Below are 12,774 nucleotides of genomic sequence, written 5' to 3' on the forward strand. Positions count from 1 at the left end.
ATTTCCACAGTGGCAATAAAAGTCGGATTTGATTCGCATCGAAAGTGTTGCTTAAAGGCGCTATTATTTTATATATCCTTCACTTACAATTTTTAAATCAAATTCAAAATGCCACTGATTAAAAGAAACTGGTCTGCACAACAAGGTGACTGAAAAATTTAATTATAACAGTAAATAGGTTAATAACAATTAGTATTAGTGCATAACTAAACACCATAACATAAAAATCACAAACAATCGAAAAATGTCACGCTGATAATCGATAATTGGTGTTCAGTGCAATTTATTGATCTAAAGCAATTAACGAAGAAAGCAAAATTAAACAGTGATATTGTGTAAATAAATATAAATTAATGTTTTGAAAGACTGATAATTTTTCAAAGTTTTCATTTAACTTGCTTTGTTTTCTGTCTGTCTGTAATATATTTTACTTTTTAATGCATCTTTTTCTGAATAAAAAAACATTTTTTTGATTTTTTATAAAACTGCTTATTTTGTGTCCCGGCAAAAGAAGATCCGTTCTCATTCCAGACAACAATAAATTAGGCAAAGGTGTGGGCAAGCCTGTAATTAGTTGGAATTAAAAAATTATTAATTACTGTAAATCTATTGGCGCGATAAGCGCATGCTGATCCCACATTAAAGCCATGGGTTTGTCCGATTCACACCATGGTTGTCGGTAAATATAGGTTTGTAAAAGACGCGAGATGAGGCTTTAAGGAATCGTGCCAGTGATACCATCTTGCGGTGCAAAGTCAAAGGTGTTGCTTCATCCTTCCCAACTTTATCCATTTCGAATCTCCAGGACCGCTTTCTTATTTGCCACAAAACGTCCAAATGATGTTTTCAACAGGTTGCTAACCGCGCTTATTTTTTAATTATAAATTCGCGGAATTGTAGACTTTAATCGCGATTGGAAAAATCGCACTCGAGGTGTGATGCAATTTATGATTTTACGAGCGAGAATTGCATGGGTGGTGCCGAAGAATGCCTATTTAGTTATTTCTTTTATCTTTTAGTTATTGAGGCGAATTAATATATCATTAAAGTGACCACAAAAACGGCACTGCTGCAGCGAGAGTTGTAATTAATTCTTGACTCGTTTTATTAAGTTAATGCTGCAGTGATAAATGGCTTAATCGGTGACGCTTTTTGCAAAGCTAATACGGAATTCCATTCCCAATTGATTTAAATCATTCTTCAGTAATTGCGGAGCGAACACAGGACTTGACGGTTCTTTTTCAAAGAATGCGTAAAAACTTGAATCAAATTAAACAATGATTTACTAATGAAAATAATTAAATCCGAGCCTTGGCGTCTGTTCGATTTCACATCACGCCCAAAACATTTAATTCCATATAAGTTGTGCGTTAAGCACCACGAAGAAAAAACGATAATAGCTAGTTTAAGAGAACACTGGAATCACTTTATTCTTGAAGCTAACGTGTTTCGCGGCATAATTGAACTTTGAAATATTGCTCAGAGCTCCGCCCAATGTTCAGTCGCGGTTTCTTTCAGTTTCCACCTTCCCTCCTACAATAATTGACCAGAATTAGCCTCTTGCCTTAGCCACAACACTCGATAATAATACTCTTTTTCACTCTTGTTAATTTAAAATTTTATCAAACTGATCTCAAACAACCGCTTCCATTTAAGGAAAAACTGATAAATGGAACACTCGCATTGTTAAAATTAAAATCATGATGAGTTTCAAAGTTCGAATGCGATCTGGTGCGTCCTCCCGTATAGAAGTGCTGCCTTAACTAGACTCAGTTACTTGAGCCAACAGTAGATGGCCCTAACGCACAAACTGTAATTCTGCTAGAAAGCAAACTGTAACGCAACTTTCAGTGACCTGGAATTTATGCAAATGAGATAACTGTGTATCATACAGATGAAACTCGGCGAATTTCGGAAAAACGATCACGTCCGAAACACTTAATTATGTTTTGCCAGGTGGCTTAACCACCAGGTGAACAATATCTAGTAGAGTTATCTCGTTTTAGGTGTACAGTTTTATTCCAAATTTTTAAAGTACAAATCTAGTTTCATGGTGCTATAAAGTGAAAAAAAATATTCGAATTTGAAAAATTTTGAAAATTGTGTGCGTCAGGTGCGAAAATAAACAAATGAACGATGTCAACCGACAGGTACCACAAGTGAGTATTGTTTGTTATGATTTTAAACGGAAATAAATTGAATACAAATTTCCGTTTTTAAGTTTGTTGAACTTGATGCTTTTTAAATTTCCTCCAAATCGTTTGTGAACAATACATTTATCATTATCTCTGATCCCTTTAACTAGCTTACTGAGCTTAACGGGAATTTGACAAAAATGCGAAGCCGCATCATCAATCTCCGTTATCACGAAAAAATGCAAAATAAATAAATTATTTTTGGCAAAGCTTATCTTTGTTTTAAATTCCAATTAGTAGAATTTTGCAAAAATGCGATATTTGAAGTAGGTTAGTGTTCAAACCAGCTTCTTTTTTGGGGACTTTCTCCGCCAATGATCAGACTTAGAAAAATTTAGAGAAACGAAACCTTTTTCCAGAGCCGCCAAAGATGGCATGATAGAGGTGCTAAAAGAAGCAACTAAAAGGGACTGCAATGGGCGAGACGAGCAAGGGATGACTCCGACGCTTTATGCGGCCTTTTACGGAAATTTGGAAGCACTCAGATTACTGTGCGGACGAGGGTAAGTAAAGATATTTCAATCAGTTACATCAGAGCTCCATCTGATTAAAATTATCGAGTTGTTATCTCAAAGATACTTTCGGATTAATTTACTTTACGAAAATGATAAAAATCGACGCTTCATTTCATTTCTCTTCAGAAACCTGCTTATTGCCGATGAGTTAATTAAATCTCGTGGTGTGAAGGCAATTGCAAGTTTACAATGACTTAGAATAACTTGCCCTGATTGAGCGCCTAGTAGAGTAAAACACAAGAAATTGTGTCAAGATTATGTAACGTATTTGTTCTCTGTACAAACAATAAATAATAATTATAATGTGTTTTAAACACGGAAAAAGTCGGCAAAAAATAAGTTGACAAGTCTGGCCCGATTATTTTGTATCAAAATATTAAATCAATTTTTTACAAGTTTCGAGAGAAATAATCTAATTTGATATTGCACTTTTCGAATTCTTTGTAGATACGATCTACGTGCCCAGAAGCTGAAATGTATTTTATGCAAATTGGTTGTGATCGGCGAACGATATGCTTTCCAATCAATGTGAACACCTAGATTGCACGAGCGATAAATGATTTTTAATATAGACTGATAATCTTTTATTTTGCAAAATCCTTAGAAAAACGAAAAAAGCTGAAATGAATTGTCTTCGTCTATACTGATCTACCTACACAAATTCACTTCACTTGTGCACGAAATTACCCAAAAATTAAGTTTCAGAATTAATTGGCAATGAATAAGACACGTTTTTGTACCAAATAGTTTATTTTATTCCTCTTAAAAGTTCACTTTCAAATGGTTTATCTATTTTCTATTTTTTGCGACATAGTCCGCAAACACTTTAAATCCTTCGAACGTTTCGGCTACCACCCCCTTAATCCTTGAGGCCGGCAAATCAAACCCATAGTTCCCACCCCCTGGCAACTCAATGGTATAGACAATATCGATCCCAGCACCACCCATGGCCCAGTCGTCACTAGCCCCAGCTGCGGCATACAAAACTTGGGTCGAACTACCAATAGTGTATCTTGTCCCATTAACCGAACTTATAGCATCGTCTACTTTATGCCCCAAGTCGTCCAATTCCTTCCAATTGTCACAGAGAACATCCCCATAGCCCCACGGGTAGAGCAAATATTGCCCATAGCTATGCAGTGTCAAATAGGCCTTGATATTCGCAGTCTTGGCCAAGTAGTCTCTCAAATTCCTCGCCTCCACCTCCGAGAACGCCTCCTTTCCGGCGTAGGTGTCCGAGCATTCCCAGCTACTGGCCCCAGCCTCCATCCAGTGGAACCCAAAGTTGCGATTAGGGTCGCAGCCGAAGCAGACGGTCCCTGGCGAGCGGGTCTTGCGCCAGAGGCGGTCTCCGGTCCAGGTGAACTCGTAACCGTCGGGGTTGACGCTCGGGAGGACGATCCAGTCCACGGCTTCGAGAAGGTTACTGTTGGAGGGGTTCTCCACCAGTTGGTTTATCAGGTAGAGGGCCACGGCTGGGGCGATCCACTCGCGGGCGTGGATGCCGGCATCGACGAAAATCACCGGCTTTGGGGGGTCTCTAGGCCCGGAGGAAATCCGGACTAGGTTCATGTCGCGTTTTTCGTACGACTGCCCGATTGTTTCTAGAATGACAGTGTCGGGGTAGTCTTTAGCCAGTTGGGCCAAATAAGCATTAATCTTTAAAACAATAACTAAAAACGGGAGATATTTTTTCGAAGTGTTACCTCAGCGTGGCGTAAATATTGGTCAAAAGTAATTTTTCCCAAACCTAAAGCTTGTCTCGATTTGTGGTAGTGTTTTTCAGCGTGGATGGCGCTTCCAACATTTTCGATTTCAATGCTAAATTCAAGATTGTTGAGTTTTAAATAATCCTCAATTTTTGTTTGAAATCGCGGTGGTACCATGACGGTGACTGGGTTACCCACTGTGTTAATTTTCGACCAGAAATCGAAGTCTGGGATTGCTTCCAAAGACTGGAGATACACATTCTGGAGGTGCGTTTTTGTTACGAATTTGTAAACTTTGTAGCCCTCGTATTTGGCACTAGACAAGCCCACGAGGGCTAGTACTATCAGTACTGGCACTTTCATTGCGATATCTACTGAGGTATCGAGAGCAGAATCTCTTTTATACACGTGGTGGATAAACAACAGTCTAATCTGCTGATTCTTCGATAAAATTGAATTGAATTTGTCCTAATTCTCTTCTAATCCAGTGTTTTAACGGATTACGTCTTCAAATATTTGTTTAGTGGTTAAAAATCAAGCTTCAATAGTTTAATCCCGTGATATTTCATCCTTGAGTGATACAAGACTTTTGTCTATTATTATTAGTTGTTACAAAAGAGCTAACAAAAGTGAAAACGAATAAAAAAGTAATCCTCGATAAAAATTAGTTTCATCAATATTTTTTTTAGAAATGTGTAAAAAGTGCCATAAATTGCGACTTCATAATTAATTATCCGATTTTAACAAATTACAACCATTAGTTATGACTATAACTTACTATAACTATAAAGTCTATTTTTGTGCCCTATTTCAATAAAAAAATGTAAATCCGCTGTTGCTATTTTTATTAAAATTTTGAAATCGTAGTTAGGCCAATAGTTTTTTATGTTGGTATACGAGAGGTAGATCTTTAAATTTAAACAGTCAGTATAGATAAATCTAGATAATTCTTTTGTTCTACACACATTCACTGAAACTTGGTTAGATAATAACTTGATAATATAATTACATTCAAGTATATTATTCTCTAATTAAATTCAAAGTACCTAAATATAACAGAATCGATGATAATAATAAGTATGGATATTATGGAGTTATTTTAACAATTATTTTACTTATTTTTTGGTAACAGTTCAGGTGGCAAAGACAACATTTCGAAAGCTAACAAAATTTTATTAGTTCGATAATTATAAGTGTTAAATCATAAAAGGCTTTTTTTAATATTAAATTTGACCCTTTTTGCCATTAAAAAAAATCATGTTAGCCTTGTTTTTCCAAAACAAATGAAGACAGAAATTTGATAAACGTCTGAGACGATAGAATTTAAATCATTTAACGCATATACCAAATTCCAATACGTTTTGATGAATAGTTTTTATAATATTTAACTGAATTCATACTTTTTAGGGACCTTGTACATGCTTATTCTCAAATAAAATAATGCTGTCTCACACAAATTTGGAAAAGGAAATCACCAATTATCCAAGTAAATAATTTTACTTAATTTAACAATTACCTACTGAAATAGGTTGTTAATTGTCTGTGTCCAATCAATTAACTGAAGTAGCAGTGGCAGTTATTTGAAATATTTAAACCATTGTAATAACAGCAAGTGAAAGCTCACTTTTCAACATTGTAATTAGGAATAAAATTAATTTACTACCTAAGAAATTTTACTGTCAGTTATCATAAATAACACGAGATTTCTATTTTCAGATAACATTTTTATCACTTTTATCCGACTTTTATCGAGACTAACTACAAAAGAATTTGAACTCAAGGCATTTTATTTAATTTACAAAGGATAAGGTTTAATAATTGCAATTTTACTCGTTTATTATTAAAATTATTTGGTTTTGCTTAAACCGGATGGATTTTTTGTATCAATACGTTGCAGGGGAGACCCGGACAAAGCCGACCTCTTCGGCAACACGGCCCTGCACTTGGCCGCGGCGCAGGGCCACAAACACATCGTCACATTCCTAGTCAATTTCGGAGCCAACATTTACTCGACTGATATCGACGGCCGCACCGCCCAAGAACTCGCCGGAATGAACAACCGCGACGACATCCTGCGGTTCTTGGACGGCGTCCACGCCAAACTGGAGGCCGGCGACAAAAAGAAAGCCAAAGCACTCAAAGAAAAAGCAAAGAAAGAGTCAGAAAAACGCATCAAAGTAAAACACGGCCCCGTCGAGAGAAACCAATCGTTTCACTTTCTTTTCAGGAATTCAACAAACGCCAAGTCAAAAAAGAGCAAGTTCAAGAGAAGCTGGAGAAACGTATGAACAAAGGTCACCACAGGCCGTCGATGATAGAGACGCTCAAAACCAGAATTAAAAGTGGGTCCATGTCGAACTTGTCGAATCTGGGGCCGGCCCCTCCGAGGTTCAGCACCATCGTGGGCAACGGGACCGTTTCCGGGATGCGGAATTTGGGGTCGGTGCAGAAGCGGGTGCTCGCCAGCCGAACAACGCGGCCTGGCTTCGACGACGACTTCAAGGTGCTCCCGAGAGTAAATAAGCATTTATTTGAAAAACTCGTTCCAGATTAGTGAAATTGAAGACGGCAAACGCTCAGTCAGATCACTAACGGGGTATCGGCGAGACTCTGAGGTACTTTACACGGGGACCATCGATGGCAGGAGAGGCCGTCTGGAATCGGTCTTCAACGAAGCTGAGTACATAGAGTCGTCTCCGCCGCCACCACCGTCCAGCAACGGCCTCACAAGGTCCATCTCCCAGCCTGACTTCATGCACGAATTGGAAACAAACGGCGACACTAAACTCCAACAAGAACCAGCGAGTATTTTCGTGCGCCCAGGAATTGGAAGCATAGCGTTCCGGTAACAAATAATCAATATGCGAAAGCACAAAAACACGTTTTTTATTTAGAAAGAGCATAACCAACACATTCCAAGGCTTCTACTCCAGCGAAGGCCCCAACGAGGAGAGTTCAATCGGGTCAGGGGAAAGCTACGGCCCCAGAACCAACACTCTATCAATCGAAGACGAGTTATCAGACCCCGAGTCCAGCGACGACGATAACCCGAACGCTCCCCTGGAACGCTTCTTGACCGCCTGGGGGCTAGGAGAGTACCTTCCCCGCTTCGAGGAGCAGAAAATCGACCTGGAAACGCTGATGATACTGACAGAAAACGATCTCCAAAGCCTGAACTTGCCCCTAGGGCCGTACAGGAAACTTGTGACCGCTGTCAGCGAACGCAAAGCCGCGCTGGAGAATCCGGGCGAAGTCACAGACAGCATGTTGTAAATATGGAGTCAAAATGTGTTATTTATTCATTGTCGTGGACATGATAACGGTATTGCTTGTATTTTATGGGCACTTTTTGTACAGATGTGTGCCAGGCATAATATTTACAAATTCGTATTTAAATTTATTATAAATAAATGTGTGTTATGCAAATGCGAGCTTATTAAACCCACTCCTTATCAGTGTTCTCTTTGCTGAGAGAAATCTGATGTCATCGTCAATACGCAATAATAGGGGACGTAAAATATACTACGAAAAAGTGAAGTTACGTGTAGAAGAATTTGAATTCAATACAAATTTTTGCGCTGTTGCGTTCTTTGTGATGGCAATGAGTTTTTATGCAAAATAAAGTTAGTGAGACACCAAAATAGAAAAAAATAATGCCTTATTGCCATTAGAGCTTATTTTCTTGCTGTTTTTCCAAGTTAAATATTAGTTATTAACAATGCAATAAATCAATTAGGTTGTAATGGAAAAAATTTAATTTAAAATTAATTGGAAACCCAAGAGTGAAGGATTTTTAACAGGATTCCATTATTATTTAGCATCGCCAACTTACATCAAATGTCGCTGCGGATCAGGGTGACAATTTTTTTCTGAAAAAAAGTGTAGAAAAGGTAAGTGAAACAACACGTAAACAAAAATTAGAGAATTAAATTGAAAAAAAAGTGGATGAAAATGTTTTCTCAAGCGCAGCGACATTTGATGTAAGTTGGCCATGTTATTTTGATTTCAAAAGCGCCGAATTTCAAAAACTGTCGATTGTCAGAATCTGCGCGCGCACATTTCTTTTTGCCAAGTGTTGTGCACAACTCGCGGTTTCTGCTTCAACATATTGAATTGAACACTTCCTAACTTCTGAAAGCAAGTCAAATGACTATGACTGATGGTCAATCAGCGGGTGAGGTCCCCAAATTCGTGGCCCCCGTAATCCAGGACAACCCGACTGGATGGGGGCCCTGCGAGCTGCCCGACCAGTTCAAAGATATGCCGTACCAGCCCTTCAGCAAAGGCGACCGTCTCGGCAAAATCAGCGACTGGACGGGGGCCGCCTTCCAAGACAAGAAATATGCCAGTTAGTCTGACATTGACACATGTCAAATTTGAGGTTAAGTGACTTATTTTTCGCAATTTTAGACAAGTATGCGTCCCAGTTCGGTTCTGGCAGTCAATACGCGTATTATCATGACGAAGACGAGAGCACTTTTCATTTGGTGGACACAACACGCGTCCAGAAGCCCCCCTATCAACGGGGGCGCTTCCGCGCGAACCAGCGCAACTTGCGCGGGCGTGGCGGCCGTGCTGGGGTGCAAGGCAGCGGCATGCAGTCCCTCGGGAAGGGGGTTAAAGCCAGGGACACGTATAAGAGGAGCCAGGTTAAGAAATGGGGACAAGGACGGGTAAGATCTCGCTTGAGTTTTACCGCAATATAGTTGGCGGTTTTAGCCCCAGATTAAGATCAGGGACGCTTCGGTTACGGTCAAACCGGATTGGGTCACCATTGAGGAAATGGATTTCCCTCGGTTGGGAAAATTGTCGCTCCCTAACGTCAAAGACGGTTGGTTTAATTAAGCAATGCGAATTTTTCTATTTTGGTTTTTAGGCGAGGATATTACTTGTTGTGGCGAGTTGGAGTACTATGACAAGTCGTACGATCGTGTCAACGTGAAGAATGAGAAGCCGCTGCAAAGCGTCAATCGTATCTTCCATACAGTGGGTTATTTTTAATATCATTGATGGCAAAAAATTAAAATTAATTATCCTCAGGTTACAACAACTGATGATCCGATTATCCGTAAGTTGAGTAAAACGGAGGGCAATGTGTACGCCACTGATGCGATCCTTGCGACCATCATGTGCTGCACTCGCTCGAATTATTCCTGGGACATCGTGATTGAAAAAATTGGTACTGTGCCCTTACAAGTGTAACAAATCTCAAACAAAATTTTTCAGGCGATAAACTCTTCTTTGATAAGCGTGACAATACGGAGTTTGATCTTTTAACCGTCAACGAAACGTCCGTGGAGCCCCCACAAGACGACGGCAACTCCTTAAACTCCCCTCGAAACCTGGCCTTGGAAGCCACTTTCATTAACCACAATTTCAGTCAACAGGTATTAAGAACAGGTACCGGGGAGCCCCGCTTCAAGTTCGACAACCCAAACCCTTTTATCTCCGAGGAGGAGGAAGGGGAGGTCGCCAGTGTGGCCTACAGATACCGCAAATATGACCTAGGGAGCGGAATAGTAATTTTTTCGTTTTGTTTCTGTCCACGTTTAATTTGTGTAGTTTTTGGTTGTCCGTTGCGAACACGATGCCGTGGTCCAGTCCCCGAATGGCGAGCTCCAATTCCTGTCAATCAAGGCCTTGAACGAATGGGATTCCAAATTGGCCAATGGGGTGGAGTGGCGCCAGAAACTGGACACCCAGAGAGGCGCCGTTTTGGCCAATGAGCTGCGTAATAACGCCTGCAAGCTGGCCAAATGGACCGTTCAGGCGTTGCTGGCTGGCAGCGACCAAATTAAATTCGGTTATGTTTCCCGGGCCCATGTCAGGGATAACAGCAAGCATGTTATTCTGGGTACACAGCAGTATAAGCCGCACGAGTTTGCCACTCAGATTAATCTGAATATGGATAATGCGTGGGGGATTCTGCGGTGTATTATTGACATTGTTATGAAACAGAAGGATGGGAAGTATTTGATTATGAAAGATCCGAATAAGCCGATGATCCGGTTGTACGATATTCCGGATAATACGTTCGAATCGGACGGGGAGTCGGAGTCGGAGGATGAGGTGCCCCCTGATTCCGTGACTTTCCAGACCCTTTATCCATACACCAACAGTGCGAAACGCTAGATTTTGTATTTTTATCATGTATTAGCGAAAGGCCGAAATAAAATGATCAATAAATAATAATTTGCAGTTAATTCTCGTGCATAGTATTAACCAACAAGTGAAAAAAAAATAAAACGGACTCTTGTCGTGTAGCAGCAGCAAGGTGCATTTGCTCACGCATTTTTTAATTTTTTTCAACAAAGAAAGTAAAGCTGTCGTATTCACAACAAAAGAAAAATAAAGGTAAGTGCATTATTCTATTTTGTTGCGGATTTACTTTATTAGGTTTAGAATTTACTTATTCAAGATTATCAGCACATTTTTATGACGTAAGATGTCATATTATCGTATGATTCATTCTTTTTTTGTTAATACGTTCCAACATTCAATAACTAAATCAAATTAACAGTTTTATTTTTACTCGAACCCACACAATTTGAGATGTTGAAAAGTTATAATCGTTTGAGTGCAACATTTTACAACAGATTAACTACTTTATAAAATTTTCAAACTAATTTGATGACATTTGAGTTTATGATGTCGTAAAGTGTATTTTTTCAATTGCTCATCTCCAAGTGGGATTGAATATGTGATACAATTAACATATTGTAAGTGAAATGTGGAATGGTAGGTATAATAATGACATAATATTAACTTGGTTTTTATTTATTTGCAATACCTTATTGCTACATATTGTAGCGGAAGTAGATGCCATGAAGATAAGTGCACTTTAATAATTTTTTTCATTTTACAAAACATCAGCTTTTTAAACTATTTTTCCCTCGAAACTAATTTGTTATTCTTCCACGAATGAAATAATGGAGGGGGGAAAGGTTTGTTACTTTATTTTTTTTTTTTTTGAATGAACTATATAATTTATTGCCGCACTTATACAATATGTTTGTTATTGTCTTTTCCAATATCTTAAATGTTTTAGTTTTGTTTTTATCAACAACAGGAGCCCTATACCCACAGTAGTTTTCGAAATATTTCACTTATGAATTCACATTGTGGAGTTAAGCGAAATATCTTTCTAATTTTTTCAAACACATTAAGCTGTATTTTGTGAAGTAGCGTTTCCATAAAGACGCATTTGTACCCAAATGAAAAAAATAAAAGTGGTCCAAACCACTCATAAAAAACATAATTAACTGAATAAAATTGAAACTTACCAAAAAGAATTAATCCAAAAAAAAAAAAATTTGTGGTCTAGTTATACTTGTGAAAACGTTTGGCCGCTTGCTTGTTCCAGAAGGGCTTCCTGTCCCTTTGGGGCAAAGTGTTCCTCAAGTCAAACATGTTTTGCACATTTTTGCCAATTTGATTATTCCATTTTTTCTTATTACTTCCCGACGGTTCATTTCTACCAAACCCAGTTTGGTTAAATTTACGTTTATTTCTAGAAAACTCATTAAACCGGACGGGATTTCCCTCCGACAATATTTGCATAACTTCGTCCAAATGTTCCTTCACGTGTGATGACTGCGAAATTTGCATAATATCAGCCGAATCACTCGGCATTTGCAAAACCAAGGTCTCCATATTACTCTTAGATAAGACACAGCCCACGTTTTTGTCCAAATATTGGGCAATTTGGTGCCTCCAGCTGTTCAGTTTTTCCAAAACTAACAACTGGCGTTTGTGTATTTCTTCGACATTTCTACGAACCGACAAATACGCTTCATCTTCAACTTTAGGATAGAGAATCTTGCAGCAGTTATTACAATCATCAAGCACAGCCCGCAAAAGGTTCGCTTCAATCAACTCATTTTTGAGTTTGTGGTAAAACCCGATTAAGTAATGGGAGTCCACACGGGCGTAGTCTTTAAATTTGGGAGGCAGGGGCCTTCTGCGAAAATCCTGACGTTGCATTGTCTTATCCTTTGCGACGTGATAGTCCTGCAAAAGTGCGTCCAGTCCCAACTTTTTGTACCCCAGCGCTTTCATCGCGATTTGAGTGTCAAACAAGTTGACGACAAAAACACCCAAGTCCTGCTGGAGCCACTTCAGGTCATTTACCGCCGAATGAAAAATTTTCACAATGTCTGGATTGGTGAAAACTTCATTCAAGGCGTGCAACTCGTCTTTTAAGGCAATCGCATCGATGATGTAGTCTTTGTCAGGGGTCGATATCTGGACGAGACAAGTCAAAGCTTTGTAGCCATGATCCGAGTATTCAACGTCAACCCCTAACTCCTTCCAGGCTTTCAAATCGGTTATTAATTCCTCGAGACTGGTTTTCGT

The 12,774-nt window shown here is 39.1% G+C and overlaps 3 protein-coding genes across 3 annotated transcripts; 2 read left to right on the plus strand and 1 right to left on the minus strand.

Annotated features, from left to right (window-relative positions):
• Positions 1-1,944: 1,944 nt before the first annotated feature.
• On the plus strand, positions 1,945-7,845 carry Sans (Scaffold protein containing ankyrin repeats and SAM domain). The gene is made up of 6 exons (XM_008198839.3): positions 1,945-2,159; positions 2,555-2,698; positions 6,317-6,596; positions 6,647-6,922; positions 6,969-7,264; positions 7,314-7,845. Exons 1-6 carry the CDS (start codon positions 2,137-2,139, stop codon positions 7,690-7,692), a joined length of 1,398 nt encoding a protein of 465 aa, XP_008197061.1. The 5' UTR covers positions 1,945-2,136; the 3' UTR covers positions 7,693-7,845.
• Positions 3,442-5,071, minus strand: LOC100142389 (carboxypeptidase A). Its single transcript, XM_001810595.4, has 2 exons — positions 4,417-5,071; positions 3,442-4,369 (listed from the first exon to the last, which is right to left on the minus strand). The coding sequence occupies exons 1-2, from the start codon at positions 4,780-4,782 to the stop codon at positions 3,500-3,502; spliced, it is 1,236 nt and encodes a 411-aa protein (XP_001810647.1). The 5' UTR covers positions 4,783-5,071; the 3' UTR covers positions 3,442-3,499.
• Positions 7,846-8,498: 653 nt separating the features above from the next.
• Positions 8,499-10,608, plus strand: eIF3d1 (eukaryotic translation initiation factor 3 subunit d1). The gene is made up of 7 exons (NM_001160237.1): positions 8,499-8,767; positions 8,830-9,092; positions 9,139-9,250; positions 9,296-9,405; positions 9,460-9,598; positions 9,646-9,938; positions 9,982-10,608. Exons 1-7 carry the CDS (start codon positions 8,566-8,568, stop codon positions 10,549-10,551), a joined length of 1,689 nt encoding a protein of 562 aa, NP_001153709.1. The 5' UTR covers positions 8,499-8,565; the 3' UTR covers positions 10,552-10,608.
• The last annotated feature ends 2,166 nt before the right edge of the window (positions 10,609-12,774 follow it).

The sequence above is a fragment of the Tribolium castaneum genome, chromosome 6 (assembly GCF_031307605.1).
Source record: "Tribolium castaneum strain GA2 chromosome 6, icTriCast1.1, whole genome shotgun sequence".
In the NCBI taxonomy this organism is placed as follows: Eukaryota; Metazoa; Arthropoda; class Insecta; order Coleoptera; family Tenebrionidae; genus Tribolium; species Tribolium castaneum.

Excerpts from the sequence above, each read along its gene's own strand:
- Sans (XM_008198839.3), top strand. The coding sequence starts at position 2,137 with ATGTCAACCGACAGGTACCACAA. Across the intron at positions 6,597-6,646 it reads AGTCAGAAAAACGCATCAAA|GAATTCAACAAACGCCAAGT; the intron begins GTAAAACACGGC and ends CTTTCTTTTCAG. Across the intron at positions 7,265-7,313 it reads ATTGGAAGCATAGCGTTCCG|AAAGAGCATAACCAACACAT; the intron begins GTAACAAATAAT and ends TTTTTTATTTAG.
- LOC100142389 (XM_001810595.4), bottom strand. The coding sequence starts at position 4,782 with ATGAAAGTGCCAGTACTGATAGTACTAGCCCTCGTGGGCTTGTCTAGT. Across the intron at positions 4,370-4,416 it reads AATATTTACGCCACGCTGAG|ATTAATGCTTATTTGGCCCA; the intron begins GTAACACTTCGA and ends ATTGTTTTAAAG.
- eIF3d1 (NM_001160237.1), top strand. The coding sequence starts at position 8,566 with ATGACTATGACTGATGGTCAATCAGCGGGTGAGGTCCCCAAATTCGTG. Across the intron at positions 9,406-9,459 it reads TCAATCGTATCTTCCATACA|GTTACAACAACTGATGATCC; the intron begins GTGGGTTATTTT and ends AATTATCCTCAG. Across the intron at positions 9,939-9,981 it reads ATGACCTAGGGAGCGGAATA|TTTTTGGTTGTCCGTTGCGA; the intron begins GTAATTTTTTCG and ends TAATTTGTGTAG.